The sequence below is a fragment of the Lucilia cuprina genome, chromosome 2 (assembly GCF_022045245.1).
Source record: "Lucilia cuprina isolate Lc7/37 chromosome 2, ASM2204524v1, whole genome shotgun sequence".
Taxonomy (NCBI): Eukaryota; Metazoa; Arthropoda; class Insecta; order Diptera; family Calliphoridae; genus Lucilia; species Lucilia cuprina.
The window spans coordinates 2790865-2813480 of NC_060950.1; the positions used below are offsets into that span (position 1 = coordinate 2790865).

Below are 22616 nucleotides of genomic sequence, written 5' to 3' on the forward strand. Positions count from 1 at the left end.
TCCAATTTATCAAAACTTATTTTTCTTTTATAATTTTACACTAATAATAATTAATAAATGAAAATGTTTATGCAAAAAACTGTTTAATTAATAGTTTGCATTTAAAAAAGAGAGATTCCCTCTGCATTTTTTGTTTTTTAAAAATGTCTAAAACTAAATTTAAATTAATTTGTAGTGATGTTTTACTAAATAATAATGTCTTTAATATAAGAAAAGTATTTTTTCTTTATATATTTAAGGCAAGTAAGTATTTTCTTCATTTAATATTTATAGAGTTTTTTAAGCATTTTCTAAGGTGGGTTTTTTTTTGTGTGAAAGACTTGGTTTTTTAAGTATGAAGATGTTTTTTTTAAGTATTTTTTACATATTCTTTAAATTGTTGCTAATATAGTATTATTGTTATTTTTTTTTTTTTTTTTGTTTAGGATAGAGCACCTTGTGAAAATTGGTTTTAAATTATGAAAAAATGTTTAGTATAATACATTAAAAAACAAAAAAAATAATTAGACTTTTTACTTAAAATTAATTTGTAATTTTTTCATTCTTTAAAGGTACACCTTCTTCTGCATGTACATCCGATACTTTTGTACGTTCTGGTGGATTATTCCAGGGCTGCAGCTCACCAGTACCTAAGACAAGGTACACTAAAGCACCCGAAATGTAAGTAGCGGCCAAAATCCAAAATACTATTTGCCATTGATGATAGGATTTCTAGAGGAAAACATTTTTATTAGAATTTTAAATTTGAAAATTATTTGCTAAAGCAAAAACTTACATCTTCATATGTTAAAGCTCCCACCATCCAAGTTGATAGAAAACCTCCAAATGAGGATAGAGTATTAGCTAAACCAAATATGGTGCCACTAAAATTGGGTGCAATATCTAAACCATTGCCCAAATAACCGGGTGTAACAGCACCATGAGCGAATAGGGCCAAGGTGAATATTGCTACAGACCAACCTGCTTCACTGCCTAAAAATACTTGGGCCACCATCAAAAGACCGGGAGTTGTAAGAGCTGTAAATTAAGAAAATAAAAAGAAAATATTTAAAATTTAATTTCGTTCATTATGATTTTTGAATTTCTAATCAAATCACAAAGTTTGACCATATTCGTTGAAAACGATCTTCATTTATTTCTAATTTTCATCCAAATTAGATTTCTCATAAAAAATCAAAACTCTCAATAGAAAATTTAAATTTTTTACAAAAAATTAGAAATTTTTATTGAAAATCTAAATTTTTACTACAAAATCAAACTTTTACAAACGATCTCTCTCTAAAACTTGGATCTTTACAAAAAAAATCCAAATTTTTACAATTAATCCAATTTCTGAGTAAAAATTCAAATTTTTACAAAAAAGTTAAAATTTTTTAAAATATCAAAATTTCCACTAAAAATAAAAATTAAAAAAAAAAAAAATCTAAATTTCACCACAAATCCGATTTCTGATTAAAAATCCAAATTTCAATAAAATTATATCTAAATTTCAATAAAATTAAATTGTGGATCTTTACCTAGTATATATGTACAAATAATTACAAAAATTCTTAAAATATTTTATCTTTAATACTTACCAAAAGCAGTGAATATCTTTCTTGTAGCTGTTGTACTCAGAGTACCCTTCTTGCGTAAATAATCGGCAAATACTGATGAACTCAAAGCCATAACATATTTACCCAGATAAGGCAGGGACGAAAATAAACCATTCTGAAATAAACAAAAAAAAATGTTAATGCACACCCTCACTCAAAATACTTTCTATATCTCAAACACACACACACACACACACCTTTTTAATATCAAAATGCAATATTTGTTTCATAAATGTAGGCAATTGATTGATGACGGTAAAGAAACCAAATACTGATAAACCATGAGTTATGATAATGGCCCAGACAGCGGGTGAACACAATAGATCTACCCATGGCACATAGCTGGGACGTTTCTTGGAGGTCGATGTACCAATAGCTTCTTCAATTTCACGTCTTTCCTCCGCCGAGATACGTGGATGGGTAGCTGGTGTTTCGTAGACAAATGTGAACCAACAGATTGACCATAGAAGACCAATGGCACCTAGAAACAAGATAATACAGAGATTTATTAAATTTTTTCTTTGTTTTATTAACGATTTAGTTAAATATTGTTATTGAGAATATCATTTTTTTATTATTATTTTACTAGTAAATCATTTTTGTATTTTATTAGTAGAATTTTGTGCTTTGTAGTATAATTTATGGCTCAGATGTATGAGTTTTTGAATAATTAATAGAATTGTCATTATGTACGTGTTTTAGTCGAGGTTTCGGAAATTGTATGCATTTTTTTCTAATTAGTACTCTAAACATTTTTATCTCTCCTTGGATATTTTTAAAAAATTTGCTGTACATTAGAGAGACAGTTTTAGATTAAATGAATGTTATTTAAAACAAACGTTATCATTTTAACCTTTTTTAGTAATATAGAAAAACTATTTAAACTCATTGTCAAAGACTTATCAAATATTTGCATAGTTTTGTCTAAAATAAACATTGAGTTTTGGAATTTTTTTTTAAATTTTTCTTATCAGATTTTTTGTTATGCTACACTTAAATGTTAGGAATTTTCCCGTTTTCAAGATCCTTGCAATCCGGTTTGTAATTATTGGTTGAATTTTGAATGCAAGTATGAATTCCAAATTATTGCATCGTGTGAACATAGCATTAGTTATAATATCAGAAATAGGTATTTAGATATTTAACAGTTTTCATAAACTCAAACTGAAAGTTATCCCTTTTGAATCATCTCTTCCAAAGATTTTCAGATTTAAAATTGGTTTTGTGACTAAGTAAAATTGTTATAATAAAAATGCAAATAGAAAACCTATGACTAATGCCCTCCTCTTTCTTTGTTACAAAATTATTATATCATTGCATTTATTTTTCGCAAATACTCCTTATGTACTTTGGATTTATGTATGATTGTTTTCACTTTAAAACCCACATCATATCTACAATTATAAAATATTCTAGAATTCAATTAAATCAATTTAATTATAAGAAATTTAATGACATCAATCCGTTCTTTTCTACACTAAATTTTGAGAGATTGTATTACATGGATTATAATGTAAGCTGAGTTTAAAAGTTTTATACACATTTCTTATAAAAGAAAAGTAACAAACCTATAAAATATCGGATTAGTCCCATAGTATAACATAGATTCGATTCGGTTTAATAGTTCCCAATTTAAAAAACATTTAATTGATTTAGTATTCATTACACATGTTAAATACAAAAACAACAAAATATTTGTTTATTCAATTAAATAAACAAATTATAATTAAAAAACAAATAGAAATTTAATTATACAACTCATTTTAAATCAAATGTCATTATAAAGATCACACGTGTATATACACACACACACTTACCAGTCAAATAGAAAACACTAGCCCAGCCGGCAACGGAAATAAGATAACCACAAACAGGCATAGTTATAGCTGCACCCAAAGAGGAAGCTGCAATCGAACAAAAAAAACAACAAACATTAAAATCTCACATACTTTTTCTAAATAAAAACACTTACCCATCATATTAGACATAAATCTTGATCTTTCCATGGGTGGAATCCAAACAGCGGCCAAAGGATGAATGGCAGGCCAAGAAGCACCCAACATAAAACCCAAAACTACACGCACTATTATCAAAACCACATAATTCAAATGGGCAGCCAGAGGTGTTATCAAAGTCAATAAACTAGCCCATAACATAGAATGACCGAATACACGACGACCACCAATCAATTCAGCTAAACGACCACCCGGCAACTCTGTCAGTATATAACCCCAGAAAAAGCAACCGAGTACAAAATTCTGTTGATATGAATCCCATGGAAACTTTTCATCATACTTATCATCTGCTATTGTACTTATATTGTTAGCTGCTGTCAAAGCTGTCGCTGATGTTGAAGATGAAGTGGTATTTTCTAATAATAATGTTGATGCTGTACTAACGTTACTATCTGAATTTGTAAGATTTTCTGGTCGGACCATTTCAACTATGGCAATTGTGAGATTTACACGCAAGGCATAGTTTAGCATAAAGCCAAACATGGTTAATATATTTAAGATCTGGCGACATGATAAGCAATCTGAAAGAAAAGAATTTTGAATTAGAAAACTATTGAATACGAGGAAAGCTTAAAATAAAAGTTTTAAATAAATATGTTTTTGAAATTGTCTCAGATGTTTATTGGAAATCAGTCTAAAATAATAATCCGAACAATTTAACTCAACTTCCCATGTGTGAGATCTAGAGTCTAAAATAAATAACCGTAAAAATAATAATAACCGAATAATCTGAATTGAAATGTTTACCAAAAAATGTTTTCATCCGATTTTTATTTTTAATACATAGGTTTTTAAGTTACAATTTATAAAGTCGTTTATAGTACTTCCCAAATAGCATGATTTTGTGCATTCCTCGGTTTTTTGCCACACTATGGATTATGATTTATGCTCTATTATAGACACTATTCCATTACTCTAGGGATTATTGTATGCACAAGTTATTGAACTGGTTCTAGGTTATGTTCTAGTTTAGGGACCAGTTTTGTAACTAGTCTTAACACAAGTACATTGACAAGTTTATAACTGTTCTATGGACTAGTCTATATATGGACTATATATGTATAATTTTCAATTTCAAAGAGTACTGAAAAATTCTGAAATACTTAACAGAGAATATTGCCATATGTATTTAAGTCAAGTTTAACTAGAACTTTTTACTTATTGTCACAATAACCACTGACTAAAGCCAGTATTGTCACAATCTTAAGGTCATAACACAAAATTTCACATTTTCCTAGAGATAATACTGTCACTGATGATACAAACCTTCTTTAATTGCAATCAAATCCATTTAAGTCTTAATTAATTAACATTATTAAAATAAATTTCGTTCTTTGTTACAACTTATACAAACAAAATATGTTTATTCATACTTGTTTATACTTAAATAAATTTAAATAAAGACATTTTGTTTTAAGTAACACAACAATAATAATAAACCATCAACAAAATATAATCATTTTAAGAAAAAAAAAACTTCAATTTAATGGCTTTTTTAACCCAACAATAGAAAGACTCAAAGATTTCTTTATCGTCCAGACAGTGAAATTCTTTAAGTCCATTCAAAGCAATTAATAAATGTGACTTTATTGCAAAATGTTTTTTTTTTTCGCTTTTTGTCATTTTTATTAAAATATGTGTTTGGTGAGATATTAAAGAAAAAGAGTCATCAACCTTTTAAGGAGTTAAGGAAGTTTAGTTTCAACTTTGAAGATGTCTGGTAAAATGTTGCATTTTTTTTTGGGCGAATAAATTTAGTTATATAATATATTAATAATAAAGTTGTTATTTATGGGAATTTTTCGTTAATTTACAAGTTTTTAAAAAAGTGTTAATTTAAAAATTTACAATGTAATTTGTGTCAAATTATTATTACACAGTTTGCATTTAACGGAAAGTTTTTTATTAGCTCTACAAATGTTAATATAATTTATTTGGTTATTTATTAATCAATATAATTTTATAGTTATTTACTTAAAAAACTTTACAGTTTATTTTTACAATATTTGTATTCCAACGATATTTGGGGGCCTTCTCTAATTTAATTTTATCTAACACACGGTCATAGAAATCGCTAATCGACTTCTCTACCCAGCAAAAACTAGGTTGTAATTACTTAACTAACAAAATACTTTATAATAACTACTGCATACAATCTGGATTACATAGAAGTAGTCTTATAAGTATATACCTATACTTTATATATACTTCCTAATTCATTAGACTTTTTACCTGTGAAGCTATAGATGATGTATAATTTAATCATGCTTTTAATAATGACTTCTTTTTTTAATTACTTGTAAGCGTTTGTGGTATTTGTAAGGACCGCCTTAATACATTTCTAATTATTTAGCCTTTAATTTACTTTCATTTCTCAAAGGTTTATACACGAAAGTAAAACGACAATTTTAAAAGAAAAAAGATCGTTTACCTCAAACAAAACGCACACCCACATTTTTTATAAATTTCTTTACTAAATCAAAATATTATTAGATTTTTTTTTATTTTCTAATTTATTATAAATTTCTATTCACATGGTACATGACAAGAAAATGCCCAAAATTTACGCTAAAGTCTTATAAATTTGGCAAAATGACAAAATTTGTTTTAGGTAAGAAACTAATAAAAAAATACGCAAATCAGAGAAAGAGATATTTATATATCAAAACGAATTTAAAAATACTGTACAAATTTAGAAAATTTTTGTGTGATTATTGGTTCTCTATACTCTCAAAGTTCAAAGTTTTTTAATTTTAAAATCGGTCTCACTTGGACCCAATGTTCTATTTAACTTAAAGCAGATCTTCTCTCCCGTAAAATAAATTACCGATTGATTAAAAAGTCGCTCAGTTGATTTCCTTTAAAGGGAGAATATCGGTAGCAACCAATTATTGAAACCTATTTTAAAATCAATCTCTTTTGGACCCAATGTTCTATGGGGGTTAAAGCAGCAGATCTTACCGATTAATTAAGAAGTCGGAAAGATTTAAAAAGTTTCAGAACGAAAAATATTGGTTGGTAGTAAACAATAGGATGAACGTAGCAACCAATTCATTAAATCTATGTTTTTACCTTTTTACGTGTAGGGCACAGTTGAAATCCCGACAACATACATATTAGATTGTCCATATTAGCACATGTTTCATTCACCCTTTAGTTTCTGACGTAAAACATGGAAAGTTTTCTTTTTTTTTGAGGATAAAATGTGCGAAAAAAAAACACTAAAGAAAATATTTATGAAATTTTTTAAAAATTTCTTTTATTACTTTCTCAACAACATATTTTGTATTGTTTATGTTTTCACATCTTTCTTTTAAAAGAAATGCGAAATGATTTTTCTTTTCAAGGTTAATATACATAAGAACAGGCAATATTTCAACATTGTCATTAGATCAGAGGTGGAAATAAAAAAAATTTTACACATTCCCAAATCTTCAATAAAAATTTAATTGACATGATTTAGATGAATAAATTTTCCATTAAAATTTTTTAAATAAATCTTTATTAAACTCAACATATTGCGGAAATATTTGAAGACTAAAATAAATATTTTTCTAAAATTATAAAAACTTAACTAATGTAACAACTAAATAATTAAAGTTGTTTAAACATTTATTTGCTCTATCAAAACTGTGGTAATCACAAATGAAGGTCATGTTTTTTTTTTTGACAAATTTTGTAAATTTATTGCAAACATCATGTGTTTATTTAATAAACTTTATTAATTGTAATTCTAATGAATTGATTCTTTTCAATAACTGTTTTCTATAAAAACACGAGGGTGTGTTACATTTTATAGTTCGAAAAACAACAACAACAAAACAAATTGTTATAATTAAAATAAAATTTCAAGTGTTTCTATCCACTAGAAAAAAAGAGCAAAAAACCAATTTCCTATATAAATTTAAATTGCAAAAAAAAAGTTCTATAAAATACTACTAATAAATAAACAAAGAACTTAATAAATAAAATGCATTTTTAAATAACAAATTTTACAAATTTTTATTCATAAGAAAAATGTAAATATAATTTTGTAAAAACGGAAATTAATTTCAAATGGCTAAAATTGTTGTTTTATTAACTTGCAAGATAAAGAAATTTATAAAATTTATGCCATAAAATTACCATATTGTTAATAAAAATAAGTTTTATACAAAAACAAAACAAATTTTTATTACGTTTGAAGTCACAAGATTTGTGTCTGGTAATTTTTTATTCTTTAATGTTTTGTTGCAAATCACACCTCTTTGACAAAAGTTTTTATCGAATTAAAATGATTCATTCTACAACTTGTTTGTTTTTTTTTAATTCAGCTTATTTTAAATGGTCACATGTTTCCATTTTAAGTAATATTATTAAAAGGTATTTATTATCATTAATTATAAGTTTATTTTTTTTTAAACTCACGTTTAACCTCAAAACATTATTTTTTAAATGCGTCAACAAAAAAAAATCCTAAAATTGTTAAAAAAAAGAATTAATACACATGTGAGTTGATCTGAATAAGCAACATGTTTTGCAACAGTTTCTACAAGATCGAACGTTTTTTTTGAGAATATTTAATATAAATAATTGCATTCTGTCTACGAACCTTTGTTTTTTTAGAGGTATTTGTTTTGTGTTTTAATACCGCAATTCGCAAGCTTATTACGAAGTAGTGGATTTAAATGCTAATGACTTTTCGTCGCTTTTTTATATTACCGCACGTTTAAAGCTCTTCAACGGTGTTCTTTATTTACAAGTGTTAATTTGAAAATCATAGGTGCAATTTATCCATGAACCCCTTATTGTCTAAACAATGTCATTGCAATCTTTCCTTTTTATCTCTTCCTCTCTCTAACATTGGTAATTCGTTACAAAATAGACTGGACTATAGGGTAAACTATATATAGACTCAACTATAGACTAGACTATAGACTAGACTATAGACTAGACTATAGACTAGACTATAGACTAGACTATAGACTAGACTATAGACTAGACTATAGACTAGACTATAGACTAGACTATAGACTAGACTATAGACTAGACTATAGACTAGACTATAGACTAGACTATAGACTAGACTATAGACTAGACTATAGACTATAGACTAGACTATAGACTAGACTATAGACTAGACTATAGACTAGACTATAGACTAGACTATAGACTAGACTATAGACTAGACTATAGACTAGACTATAGACTAGACTAGACTATAGACTAGACTATAGAATAGACTATAGACTTGAATTTAGACTAGATTATAGACTAGACTATAAATTATTTATATTTCATAAAAATTTCCAAATTAAAATTTTTCCGTAAAAAGATTTTACAGCTGATTTTTTGTTTAAATTTTAAATATATATTTTTTTCAATATTCTTATGACTACTATGACTTATCTGTAAAACCCCTCTTTAAATTCTGGATGGTAAACGAATTAAATTACAATATTTCCATTGCATTTCTTTTTTCATTACATTCTTTCTTTGATGGAAAAATTATATTGTTATTTACTTTTCAAAATCACGTCAAAGAAAAGAAAAACTAAAGTTTATCGTTTAAGTAAGCAAATAGCGGAAAGGAATAGCAAAAATAAAAGAAAGATTTAATAAAGACAAGAATCAAGTGAAGTGACTTGTAATTATTATCAAACTTAATGCACTTTATTAGAGGTTTATTTTCTTTAACAATCCTTCCTTTCATCCATATACATATATTTTTATATGACGGCATTCTATATATAAATATAAGTAAATTGGGGCACAAGTCCAGTGAAATATATACACAAACTTAAATATAAAGCAGACATGGTGGTGAGTGTACCTAGTGAACATATTTGAAAAAAATTCATTAGGAATTTGAATAGTCTTGAATGTTGATTATCTAGATCAGGGGTCTAGATCGCAAGCTCTTTAAAAAATGCTTAAAATATCGCAAATGTTCCTTGGGTTCCGCGGACCATAAGAAAATTGAACCGAGTACCATTATGTTGATTATAAAATGGTCTTAAATATTGATTCTCTGGATCAGGGTATCTCATCGTATTAGGAAAAATATCGCGGATCTTCTTTGGGGTCCGCGGACCATCAGTTGAAAATCATTACTCTCGTCTAGACCCTAGCCTAGTAAATTTGACATTCATTTGCTTCTAAGCAAACCATTTTTTTTTAATCTAGGGATTCATTGTGCTCAAAATAATGCTGATATCTAACAGATTAAGATAAATTGTTCATTGGGTTGCATTCCTTCCCAGAATTTTTATTTCATTTTTACTACTACGATGTAGTTTTTTATAATTTATAATCAATTACGCAGACAATAATAATAATAAAAAATTAAATAAAAAAACAACCACCAACTTTAAGATTATCAATGAATGAGTAAGACGACGTATGACTTTGTATGAAATAATTAAAACATAAAACACTATTCAGAAAAAAATTATAAAATCAAAGGTTAATTTTTGTGTAATTGAGAGAGAAAAGGTTTGTTTCTTAAATAATAAAAATAATGTTTAATTAATTAATAAATACAAGTTTAGTTCCGTATATAACAATTAAAACTTTTTTTGAGTTACAAATTCAGATGGTTATTGAAAATTAAAACGGAAATGTTGTAAGGGGGACGGGGTGCTATAGGGGTTTTATTTTAAATTCCAAAGACTTTAATTAATTTTAACAATAAATTTTGTTATTTTATATTAGACAAAAGGCTTAATTAATTAAGTATAAATTGAAACAAATTATTTGGAATTGTAAAGAAAGCTTTTGTTTTAAATTTAATTTAAAGTTAATTTATGTTAAGACATATGTAAGTCACTAGATGGAGGTCATGACTTAACTTCATTAATAATATTTAAGGGACTATAACAATTTAGCATTAATTGTAGTTAACCTTGAGAAATGCCTGAATAACATAAACAAATACCTTGAATGAAAATATTTACACCCACTTAACATCAATTGACTTTACAACTTAATAAACATTAGATGGAGGAAAAAAATATAAAAATATTTAAAACGTTGTAAAATTACACTATTACGCTTTAAATAAAAAAGAAAAATAATAAATCGAATAATGTGTATAAAGTATTTAATGCAACAAGTTATCACTTTACAAAATTTCCACGAAATCATTAATTGAATTGGAAATATCTAGATAATAGTGGTTAGTTAATAATACTTGTCGTTACTAAATCAAACCAGATGACATTGTTTATTATTTATGTATATGTTTAAAATTAAAATATAGACAAAAATTCAAAACAAAATTCCAAACAATGCCCCAAAACAATTGTCGTTTACTGTGGTAGCAGGAAATTGAAAATAATTTATAGTTTTTTTTTTTTGGTTTGAACTGCATAGTAATTTGCAATCTATAGAGAGGGAAAATTATTTCCATATAGTCAATTAATTGAGTTTGAATTGAGTTGGAAAATTGACCGATTTCGTTTTATACTTTCCAGATTGTGATAAAATATTTTTGATTAGATAGTAAACAAATTATTGTTTGACAAATTTGTGGTATTAATGTGAATTTTTGGAATTAGGAAATGCTTTCAATTAAGGTAATTAATCAAATTAAGTGGCAGCTTATAATTATATAACAAAATTTACCTAATTATATAAGAAAAATGAAAACCGTTTTATAAGGATTATATAGTTCCTTCTTTAAATTAGTTGCAATTTTAAAAAAAAGTTGACTTTTCAAAGTTTAGTGATCATTAAAAATCGTAATCTTTATTTCAAATATTTATCTGTTTATACTTTTTTTAAAATTTATACCGATTTTTAAAATTTTGTCCTTTTTTTACTACTAAACCATATTAGAATTTTACCGCTTATATTGTTAGTAAACACACAGAAGTTCTGGGTCCTTATATCATCGGACTGCCTGTTAGTTGAATGCACGATAAAGCCCTAACGGTAATATCTAGAGGACTCCACGGGAACTGATGGGTAACGGAACGATTCTAAACTGATCTCATCATTATCTACAAAACTCACTCAATTATTCATATTAATATTGACATATTTCGGTCTATAAACGACCTTTTAAGAAAATCACTCAAATATTCATACTAATATCAAAAATTACTTTTTCACATTTTGTACAGTTCGGTCCATAATTGACCATAACATTATTAACATATTAAGATATTCATATTAATATCAATACATATACAATTCAGTGTGAATTTCATTAATTAGTAAATCAGTGGCTTGTCATAATGTCCAGTGGCATAATGTCCATGGACCTTATCATAGTGTCCAGTTTAAATTCTGGGATACCGGATTCGCTAAATTAAGCATTTTTTTATAAATGGACTCTCTTAAATTCATGGACTTTTTGTCATTTTGCTTATAGACATTGTAACAATTGTGAAATTGTCATAATGTCCATGGATACTATGATACAATTAAGTGTGTCATAAAGTCCATGAACATTATGATACTGGTTATAACGACATGACACTGAGTAAACCCGAAAGATTCAATTCACAAAGTCCTAATTCCATCCGATATTCTCTTTAAATTTATGATTCATGCTAACAGAGTTTGTAAGATTTGACATAACCGAATAGTTTATTATTCGGCAATTTTATTACAAATTAGTTAAGTTCTTTCAAAAAAAAGTTTGTCAGTTCGACTTCAGACCCTATGGATCGCAAATAAATCAAACATAACACGTGAAGTCTCTTCATCCGATTTCTCCCAACAATCTATCATCCAAATCTTTGTTAATAGGGAATAGGGATAAGTTTCCATTACTGATAACCATAAGGTCAGTGTCAATTTTGAACAAAGAATTAAACAGATACTTTAGATCAATTGCCACACGAAACACTAATTTTTTCCCTTGATTAACATAAAACAACCATAAATTATTATTAAGACAAAAAATTCTGTAATTAAAAAAAATAAAATTGTATTATTATTAATCAAGCAAATGTATGGCATTAATTAATTAAAAATTCCCTATGTGTTTGTACTCACTCATATAAGAGTGAGTAAGAGCGTGAGTATTCTCGATCGATCTCCAATTTAAATTGTTTAAAAAAGACGAGCCCCCCAGTTCATGTGTGTATGTCTGTCTGTCTCACTGTCTATTATTTAGTTTGTTTATTTATGTCAGTAATTTTATTGTTGTTAATTTTTGTTATGGGTTTTTTTATGTTGTTTATTTAAACAAAATAAACTGCAGTTTAAACAAGTTGTTTCCAGTTAAAACAACATTTGAAATGACTTTACAAAAAAAATCATGTTAAAATGATATTTTGTTTTCCAAGCGGTTGTTTTTGACATTATTAAGATGAATTATTCATTAAAAAAAGTTCATTTTATATGAAAAACTAACTTATTGTGAAAATAATAACATCATTAAGAAGTATGGAACAAAAAACAATGATTAGTTTAGATTAAAAACTGGTTCTAATGAATTGAGTCCAACATAACACACCTCCATAAATTAAAAAGCATCAGCTGATGACATACTTACATACATATATATGTAAGTTAAAATAAATCAGCTGTTCACATAACAAATCGGTTGTATATTTCTTTTTAAGTATTATTGTTGAAAATCATTTTGAATCATTTTAATTTAAATGTGTATTTTTAAACAAACATTTCTCATTCTTTCAATTAAAAAGTATTTAATTAAAAAATATTACTAATAAATGTTTATTAAAATTGTTTAATAAATATTTTATAACAGAAATACGTAAATTCTTTGTTTTTATGAAAAAAAGAAAACTTTAATTAAAAATATTTCTAATAAATGTATTTACATTGATAGTAATCTAAAGAAACGTAAATTATAGAGATAAATATATTTTTTTTCATAATATTTTGTAACAAATAAATGAACAAAATAGAATTTTTGCTTCCGATACAAAATTTACTCAATTAAACTGAATTGTTTACTGACGAGATATTCACACCCACGAACAAGAATCGTGGCTCTTTTTTAATAAATGAAACAAATTTACATACAATTAATTTTAATAAGCGGTTATTTGCATTGAACAATTTTTTTAAATAAAAAGCACGAGTTTATTTTTTTTCTGGGAATTGGAAAACGTTAAGTTTTAGAAAAATTTTATACAAATCCTAATTTCGTAAAATAAAATCAGTTCCTTTGTATGTACGAATAGTTGATTTAAAATCTCAAGTTCACTTTTTATAAAATTTTTATAAAAAAAAAACTTTTTTACACCCCAAAGTATCTGCCAGGGGACTAATCTCGTTTTTTTCTTTTATTTTGAAACCTGGTCGAGACATCCCTAATTCTAATAATTTTTTATTATAAAATAAATCCAGTTCCTTGTCTGTACGAAAAGTTATTAAAAATTCTTAAGTCCCTTTTATACAAAATTATAATAATACAACTTTTTTACATCTTTAAATACCCGCCATGGGACTAGTTCTATGTTGTACATTTTACTTTGAAATACTTTCGTTTTCCGCTGATCTACTTCTATAACCTGGCTGAGACATAACTAGTTCGCGAATTTTTAATATGAAATAAATCTAGTCTCCTTAAATTTTCCATTATCTGTACGAAAAGTTATTTTTAAATTCTTAAGTCAACTTTATAAAAAATTATATTAATACAACTTTTTTGAACCCCAAAGTACCTGCCACGGGACTAGTTCTGTGTTTTTCTACTTTGAAACGCGTTCGTTTTCCGATAATCTACTTCTATAACCAAGTTGAGACATCACTAGTTCTGGGAATTTTTTTATTATAAAAACTAAAGTGCTTTTGATAAAACTGATATATTATTGTATTACCAACATTCTTAATTTATATTAACTTAATTTTTCTTATGAAATACACATATATTATTACTTGGACCTAAATATGTATTCACATATTAAGTGGTTATATATTTATTTTCTTGTAAAAACAAATATTTTATTTGTTTTGTAAATTACAAGAAGCGAATATAAAAGTATAGCCGGAAATGTCCGAATATATGAGACCCTACATATATTATATTTAGATTTAAAGTGACATCGAAAGGTGGCAGAAATCATCCATTAATGGGTCGATTTGCTTAATGTTATTGTTAATACTTTTATTTAAAATCTCTTAATTTTGAAAGTGTTTCTAATCCACATAGAAAGGAATTGTTGAATTGTTGACAAATAGTCAACAATTTCAAAATTATAAAAAGTTGAGAAGTTATTTTTTTGCTTCAACAGTGTAGGGTATGTAAACTGATTTGTATCTTATGGGCAAACGTTTTGTTTTTTTATTGTAAATCCCTAGAATTTGTTTACAACAATTATTTTTTTGCTTATTTGAATTAATCTCTTTTTTTTTCAATAATATTATAAGTAATATTAATTACGGCACGTTGGTTGTCAAGTGCATATCACATGTGTAAAATATTAAACAATACAACGTCATTGCAAAATAATTACCAGTTTCAAATCAAACTTATTTAAATCGTAATTAAATAAAATATTAATAGCAGTAATAAAGAATCTTATAAGGAACATTAAAAGAATGCATTCATTTTCAAACAAAGTAAACATTCTAAAACTTTAATAACTTTTTCTATAACTTTAATAATCCTTAATATAGTTTAGTAATTTATTTATATTTCAGTTTATTTTTAAACAAAACGCAAACTTGTTTCTCAAACTTTTTCTAAGAGGCTCCATTTATTTTATAAAAATATATAATTACTAAAATTACCAAACATATCTAATATAGAAGGATACAAATCTTATGTGACTGACATTTTTTTTATAAGCCTTTGTAAAAGTTGTTCTCTTGATTGAGAACCACTGACTTACTTAGTGACTAATCAACACGCAATAGGTGTGGGTAAGAAGGTCATATGCAAAATATATATATTTTTTAATAGAATAAACAATATAAACAAATATGACACAATGTTGTAATGGATAAGGATAAAAACAGAATGAAAATAAACAAATGGTAGAAGTATGAAAGAACAATTAAGGATTACAGCTATATTTTAACACAATCAATAATATATTATTGCTAAATATTTGTTAATTTTTTCTCTATTTTAATTTATGCAAAATTTTTAAGGAAGGGCCATTGAAGTTAAAGAATGGAAAAAGGAATTTAAAACTAAGTAAACAGTTCGATTTATTGGCTAGTATTTATATTAGAATTATACGCAATTTTGAAAATAGATTAGGTTCAAAAAAAGTATAAAAACCTTTCCATTCTCGCCCTAAAAATTTTTATACTCTACACCACTTTAGTGGGGAGGGTATATTGGGTTTGTGCTGATGTTTGTAACGCACAATAATATTGGTCCTATACCCACCATACCAATCGGCTTAGAATCATTTTCTGAGTCGATTTAGCTTGTAATCAAACTACAGGCCGCAATTTTGATGATAATTGAATGAAATTTGGTATATGATCTTCTATTGTCCCAGGGACGACCCTATTGGTTCGTCCATCGTTAAGATCGGTCCATTATTTCACATTTTCAAGCCCCCAAAAAGGGCTTGTAAACATTGTAATCAAACTACTGGTCGCAATTTTGGAGATAATTCAATGAAATTTGGCACATGATCTTTAATGGTACTGTAGACAAAGCCTATTGAAAATGGTTAACATCGGATCATTATTTCACCTAGGCCCCATAGAATTGAACCCGCCAAATAGGGCTTTTAAGTTGATAATTATGCTTAATATACTCGTATCTCGACAAAAAACTGAAAACCAAGTTCTATACTAAGTAGTCTTTATGACCCTGATAAACTTTTTAATTATAGGGCCTCATTTGACCCTCGCCCCACTAAAATGCCCCCATCAAAATTTTACTTAAATATAAGTTAATATAATAGTCCACTATACGGAACCACAGACCGACACAGGTATAACAGTTACAGTTTTTGGCGGAGGTATAAAAGGAATTTATAGGTTAATTTATTTATTAGAAAAAACTACCATCAAGAAACTTTCAAGATTTCAAATTATTTTCTCGTTGACAAAAATGTCAGCGAATTTTCTCGATTTTCTCTTTTTAATCTTATTATTAGCAGTTAACTGTAACTGTCTCCATTTTTAGGTTATGTTTTATTTACTCTTTTTATAAATCAATTAATAATAATCAAAACAACATTTTTATATGTATATATATGTTTTCTTAACAATTGTCTTTTATTAAATTTCACTTGTCCAACCGAATTTCAATTGAACTTAATAAGAATTCAACTTTTAAGTGAATGATCTTATTTTCAATCACTCAACAGACACATTGTGCCAAAAAATACCAGACATTATTGTCGTGCTATTGTGTCATTTATTTAACAATAACTTCTGACTGACTGAGTTATATAGTTAAAAGCAGTAGTACCAGGGAACCGTTTAATAACAGTTTTGATATCAGTAAACAGTGTCATGCATATTTGCAATTGAATTACAATTTACAAAATGTTTATTTGTTTGCGATTTCATTAGAATTTCCACCACAATCGCTAAATTTTAAATATGTATACAATTGAATAAACATTTGTAAGTTAATAAAAAAATATATATATAACACAAGAAAAAAGAGGCTCGTCTTTTTGAAAAATATACATTTACATACATATAAATATGAGAAAATGTATACTACATAGTTTTTAATATCAGTAAATTTTTTATATTTTATACTTGAACCCAATCGTGTCATATATTTTAATATCTTTTAATAAGAATGAGTCCCAAAATTATATTATTGTTACAAAATATTTTGTTGTTAACTTCCTAAAGTTTAATAAAATTTTTAAATAGTATTTAATACTTACTTCTTAATCTGCTAACACCTGATTTTTCCGTATTAGACATAACTTTTTAATGTACACTGTAAGAAAAAAAAGCAATAATAGATTATTAAATGCTTTAAAATATAATTTTATTTTTATTAAACACTTCAATAGCTATAAATAATTAGTTGTAAATTTTATAATAAAAAAATATTCTCCCGTTTTTTTATTCAAATTGTAGCAAACTGTTCCCTTAAGAAAGATGGGTCACTGTAATCAATTCATTTGTCTTATTCCATATAATGAGAGTGTGACCTACAAAAAATTATAAATGAATACTTTGTATGGAATATTATCAAAATCAACCGCACAAAATTATAACAAAATGTGTAAAATTCTATAAAAAAAAATTTTTCATAAAAACAAGAACTCTAATATTCTACAATTATGTCCAAAATTGTATTAAAAAATTTGCCGTTTATATCCTCGCTAATTAAGGATATATAGGACTGAATTTGTAAAGAATATTTTTTAGTCAAAAACTAAAGTTATAATTATTTCATTGAGGTCATACATGCGTTTGTTTATTAGGGGCACTTCACACGATGACACTTTTCGTACGTAAAGTCTAATTAAAAAGTAAAATGAAATTCCATACGTATAACAAAAAAGAGAATAAAAGATAACTGTGTAAAGATGGAAAGAGCTGTTTCACTTTTTATGTATTTCTATTTAAATCTAATCAAAAAATGAAAAGAGCCATACGACTGTCAAAATTTCCATCCGTCTTATATCCATCCGTGTGTGATGGTTTCATTACATATTACGTTTAGACGATCCCATCCGTACTCTTCAAAACAAAATTTTGACAGATCATATTACTTGTGTGATCGTATAAATATGGCTTTAGACTCGAATACAATCTAGTCATGTCTGCTTAAATCACGATTGTGTCTATACGAGAGGAGTTAGTGTTCTAAAAACATTCACATACACATACTCTATTGGCCAAATCCTTTGACAAAATACAATAAAAGGTATTTTTAATTACACATAATTGAGCGAGGCCTAGAGCCAAAAGAAAACTTTCGCAAAATTGTATGAGATTTATTGTTCATGTAGTAAGTTTTCTTTTTTTTAACGATCAATTTTACTCCATCGCTAATGAGATATTTGGTCCTTTAAATTTACATTCATATCGAAATATATTAAAATTTAGCATTACTCAAATAAATGAGTAAAACTTGGTAATTAATGGTTGGATTCATAAAGATTTACTAACTCGATAGGATATCTGTAGAATCTGCAAACCCCTAAACAATCGGCTACTTTCATAGAGAATTATTTTTAAATTATTTTAGTTCATACTGAATTTTATTATTAGTTCGTTTAAAGTCTTATTATTTTTAAATTCTCTTAAGCAGAACCAGTAGAAATAGAATTCCTGTGTGTATATAAAACATAATTTTTATATACATAAGTCCTTCATTTATAATTATTTTGGAATGTTCGAAATTTATAGATTGATTTTAGCAAGAATAACGTAAAAATTTACTCAAACTTTCCTAGATTTTGAGGAAATTATATGATTACATGACTTTAACTTTTGCTTAAACATCTTGCAAATACACAAGACTATTTACATGTAATACTGAAGCCCCCTATTGAGAAATATTTTACATATGTATCTGAATATTAACTTCATCAAAATAAACAAATTTTCCAAAAATTCCCAAAACCATAAACAAGTAATTAGTTTATAATACAATAAAAAAAGAACAAAAAGTATTGTTAATATTAATTATTGTAGTTAATATTTTAACACTTATTTAATTAATATAAAAACTTTTTAATTATTATTAAAACAATGACTTTATAACATTTTCATTATTAACAAAATCATGCCATATTATTGTTTTCATTCAACCGATTTATGGGTTTTTAATCTACTGGAAATTAACACAAAATTGAAAACAAATAATTTGCAAATGTATGTAAATATTTACAACAATAAAAAAATTTTAACAATAATTTTATTTTTTTATAATAAATAATTTAAGCAAATCATGACAATTGGAATACAAATTCACCAATGTCATTTTGAGAATATTCATGTTGTTTTTTTTTTTCTCTCTATTAATATTTATACAACAGGTAATGAATGAGTCGTTGTAACTATTTATTAAAACATGTTTGAAGGCAACAGGTTTATTTGTTTCAATTTACAAAACTTTACAATTAAACGTATTTGTAAACAACTTAAGCAAAATTCATTTGAATAAATTTTCCTAGCAAATATTTTCATATGGAAAATTAATTAAAATATAGTAAATATTTATGTTTATTTTTAAGTTAAAGACTTTTTGCATGTCATGTTGTTATAAATGTCTTTTAGTGGTTGGAACTATAGGTTTTTATTTTTGTGTATACATATTAGACCAGACCTTTAAAAATAAATTTATTTAGAATTTTTAATTTGCTTTAATAAGAGAAACTTTTTCCTTTTCTTAACACTTATCAGCTTTAATTTCTTTTAAATTTAATTTAGAGCAGGTCTAATACATATTCTTTTTTACAAAAAAAAAAAAAAAAACTTTTTGTGCGTATATTAAAAATGTTTTAAATTAAAATTTATAACATTTTCATGAATATGATTTTCTTTTTGGTTCAAATTGCTTTTAGCGCGTAGAAAACCAATTTCATCACCAACAACATGAAACAGTGTCGTTTATAAAAATATAAAATAAATCTATTAATAGTTTCTCATACATGTGAGTGGAACGACATTTATTTCGGCAAAAGAAAAATCATAGTTTTTCCTTTTCGTTGAGACATTTTCATTTGCTTTTGTTGTTGTGGTGTCTTCTAGACAGAAAAAAAAACATATTTTGAAATCATCTGAGAGTTTCTAGTATTTTAAAAGCTAAATTTATTCTAATTACATAGAATGTTTTTAAATTTTCATTTACATACTTAGCAACAGCTAATATTAATTACAAATTGTAGGTTTCTTTTTTTATTTCATTCCTTTCCACAGTTTTTATTATTTTGAGGGTCAACACCTTAAATATTTAATTCCATGGCATATTCATTGAGCAAAAAATGGGACACGCTTGTGTTAAGTTTTATAGAACTTTTTTTGGGCTAATAAATTATATAAAAATGTCGCCAATACAGTTGGGATTTAAATGATAGTGCTATAACTTCTTTTGTATATATATGTTTGTAAAAAAATGTTCTATTCAAATAAAGTTTAAATAATATTATAAGGATCATAATTTTAGTATCCAGTTATCATGTTAACGTTATATATTTTAATGCTTAAAATATTTTTTGTATTTAAACTGTCAATATATCGATTAACAAATCGGACTTTAAGAAAATGGATCTGGCAATGTTGCAAAAACAAACAAACTTTTTATAAACATATCTCTCGGAAATTTAAAGTGAATTTTGGAAGGTTTTATATGGATTAGCCACCATTTACATTTATTATATTAATGCGAGACTTATCTCATCTCAATTTGAGGAATGCAGTACCTGATAAAGATTTATGTTACGACATAAATTGTATTTTGTTGGGCGACTTTTGTTGGGAGACTAATATTAACCATTTTTAATACCAAACAAATAGAGAAACGTATGTCTTTCCAGTTTGCTCTAACTTGCTTTGATATTGCTAGATCGTGTTAGAACTTAATAGGGAACCACAATATATTAGCTTTTATGGCTCTGTGATCAAAGTTCACTATCATTCTGGAGGTGTTTTTAAAAACGGAACCATTTTATTCAGAGCAGGGAATATTCAATTTTAAAGTAACACATAATCTTAGGAATGGAACCGCGTCGAGTCAAGACCAAACCATTTCAAACATATACAATTTAACTACATATTTTGGGTCCTTCGATCATCTTAATTTGACGGATATTGAAAGAAAAACGTGTAAAAGGATTAAATATAAACCATTTAACCTTGTGATGCCCTAGCTGAGGATCACGTTATCCATCCATACATTACATCAGTAAAATATAAAAACTACTTCCTTGCTAAAATTAAGGGAATAACTGATTATATCAACTAAAGAGGTAATAACTGAAGATCCTCTAAGATATTAGTCTTAAAATAAGATCAATTATAAGATATATTGGTTGTTGCATTCAAAATGATTAAGAAACAATTTTTGGTCTTAATTAACAATTTTTGGAATTTTGGAAAATATTTTTCACAATTGAAAGTTGAGAAATAAAATTTTCGGAAATGGGAAATAAATTAAAAATTTTACAATTTGAAATTAAAGCCATAAAAACTACAACTTAATTTCTAAATTAAAAACAAATAATTTTTGCTTCTACACATTACTCACCTTAATTATTATTAACACTAACAAAAATAAATTATTTACAATATTACAATTTAATGCAATTTAGCGAAAAGAAAAAACACTTTCAAAAAAAATAGTTACACTTTGTAAATGTTAATAAACAAAAACAAATTTCGAAAAAAATAAAATAAACTAACGGTTTGTTCTTTTATGTTTGAATGTCACTGTCACTGCAAAATGTATAAAAAACACAAATTTGAACCCGAATAAAAGAAAAACATTAAACACAAAAAAATACACAGGAAAATAAATAAGAAAATGTTCGTTAAAGTGTTGGCGGTAGTTTATTTAACGTCAACAACAATTTGCCAAAACCAGGCACATGAAAATATTTTTTTTCCCTTATTATTTGTGTTCTGTAAAATTTTTAACGTATTTTATTTGTAATTTTTTTGCAACAGTTTTTAATGTTAAATTATAAATTATTTAAAACCGCAAGCAAGGAATGTTTTTTGTTTTGTAATTTTGTTAACATATGGTTTTGTTGAATTTATTTATAAACAACTTTTTTTTGTTGTTTTTATCTAAGTTTTTTTTATTGCTGTTTATACTTATTTTGTTTTAAAAATAATATTAATTTCTTATTACATAGACATTGTTCTTTTTTAGGTTTTTAAATTAAATATAATTTGTTTTATTTTATATAGTTATTTTATATTTTATTTATAAAATTTATTTAATTTTTTTTTTTTGCGAGATCGATGCAACCACGACCACAGTATCTATTCAACTGAAATTTTTGCTTCACTTGACGGGCCTTTTTCATAGAATCCTCTCCCGCTCTCTGTAGACTTAACACAACGTTGTGTGATTTTTTTTAAATTTATTTTTCTGTTTTGTCGTTTTGCCTTTTTCTTGATGACGACTAGCAGCCAGTCAACCCACCCA

The 22616-nt window shown here is 26.1% G+C and overlaps 1 protein-coding gene across 1 annotated transcript; it reads right to left on the reverse strand.

The window, feature by feature from the left end:
- Window positions 1–244: 244 nt before the first annotated feature.
- Window positions 245–22463, reverse strand: LOC111690336 (sialin). The gene is made up of 8 exons (XM_023452806.2): window positions 21711–22463; window positions 17389–17444; window positions 3568–4131; window positions 3413–3499; window positions 1793–2076; window positions 1578–1710; window positions 776–1017; window positions 245–711 (listed from the first exon to the last, which is right to left on the reverse strand). The coding sequence occupies exons 2-8, from the start codon at window positions 17426–17428 to the stop codon at window positions 523–525; spliced, it is 1539 nt and encodes a 512-aa protein (XP_023308574.2). The 5' UTR covers window positions 17429–17444; window positions 21711–22463; the 3' UTR covers window positions 245–522.
- Window positions 22464–22616: the final 153 nt, after the last annotated feature.

Excerpts from the sequence above, each read along its gene's own strand:
- LOC111690336 (XM_023452806.2), bottom strand. The coding sequence starts at position 17,428 with ATGTCTAATACGGAAAAATCAGGTGTTAGCAGATTAAGAA. Across the intron at positions 4,132-17,388 it reads AGGTGTTAGCAGATTAAGAA|ATTGCTTATCATGTCGCCAG; the intron begins GTAAGTATTAAA and ends CTTTTCTTTCAG. Across the intron at positions 1,018-1,577 it reads AAAGATATTCACTGCTTTTG|CTCTTACAACTCCCGGTCTT; the intron begins GTAAGTATTAAA and ends CTTAATTTACAG.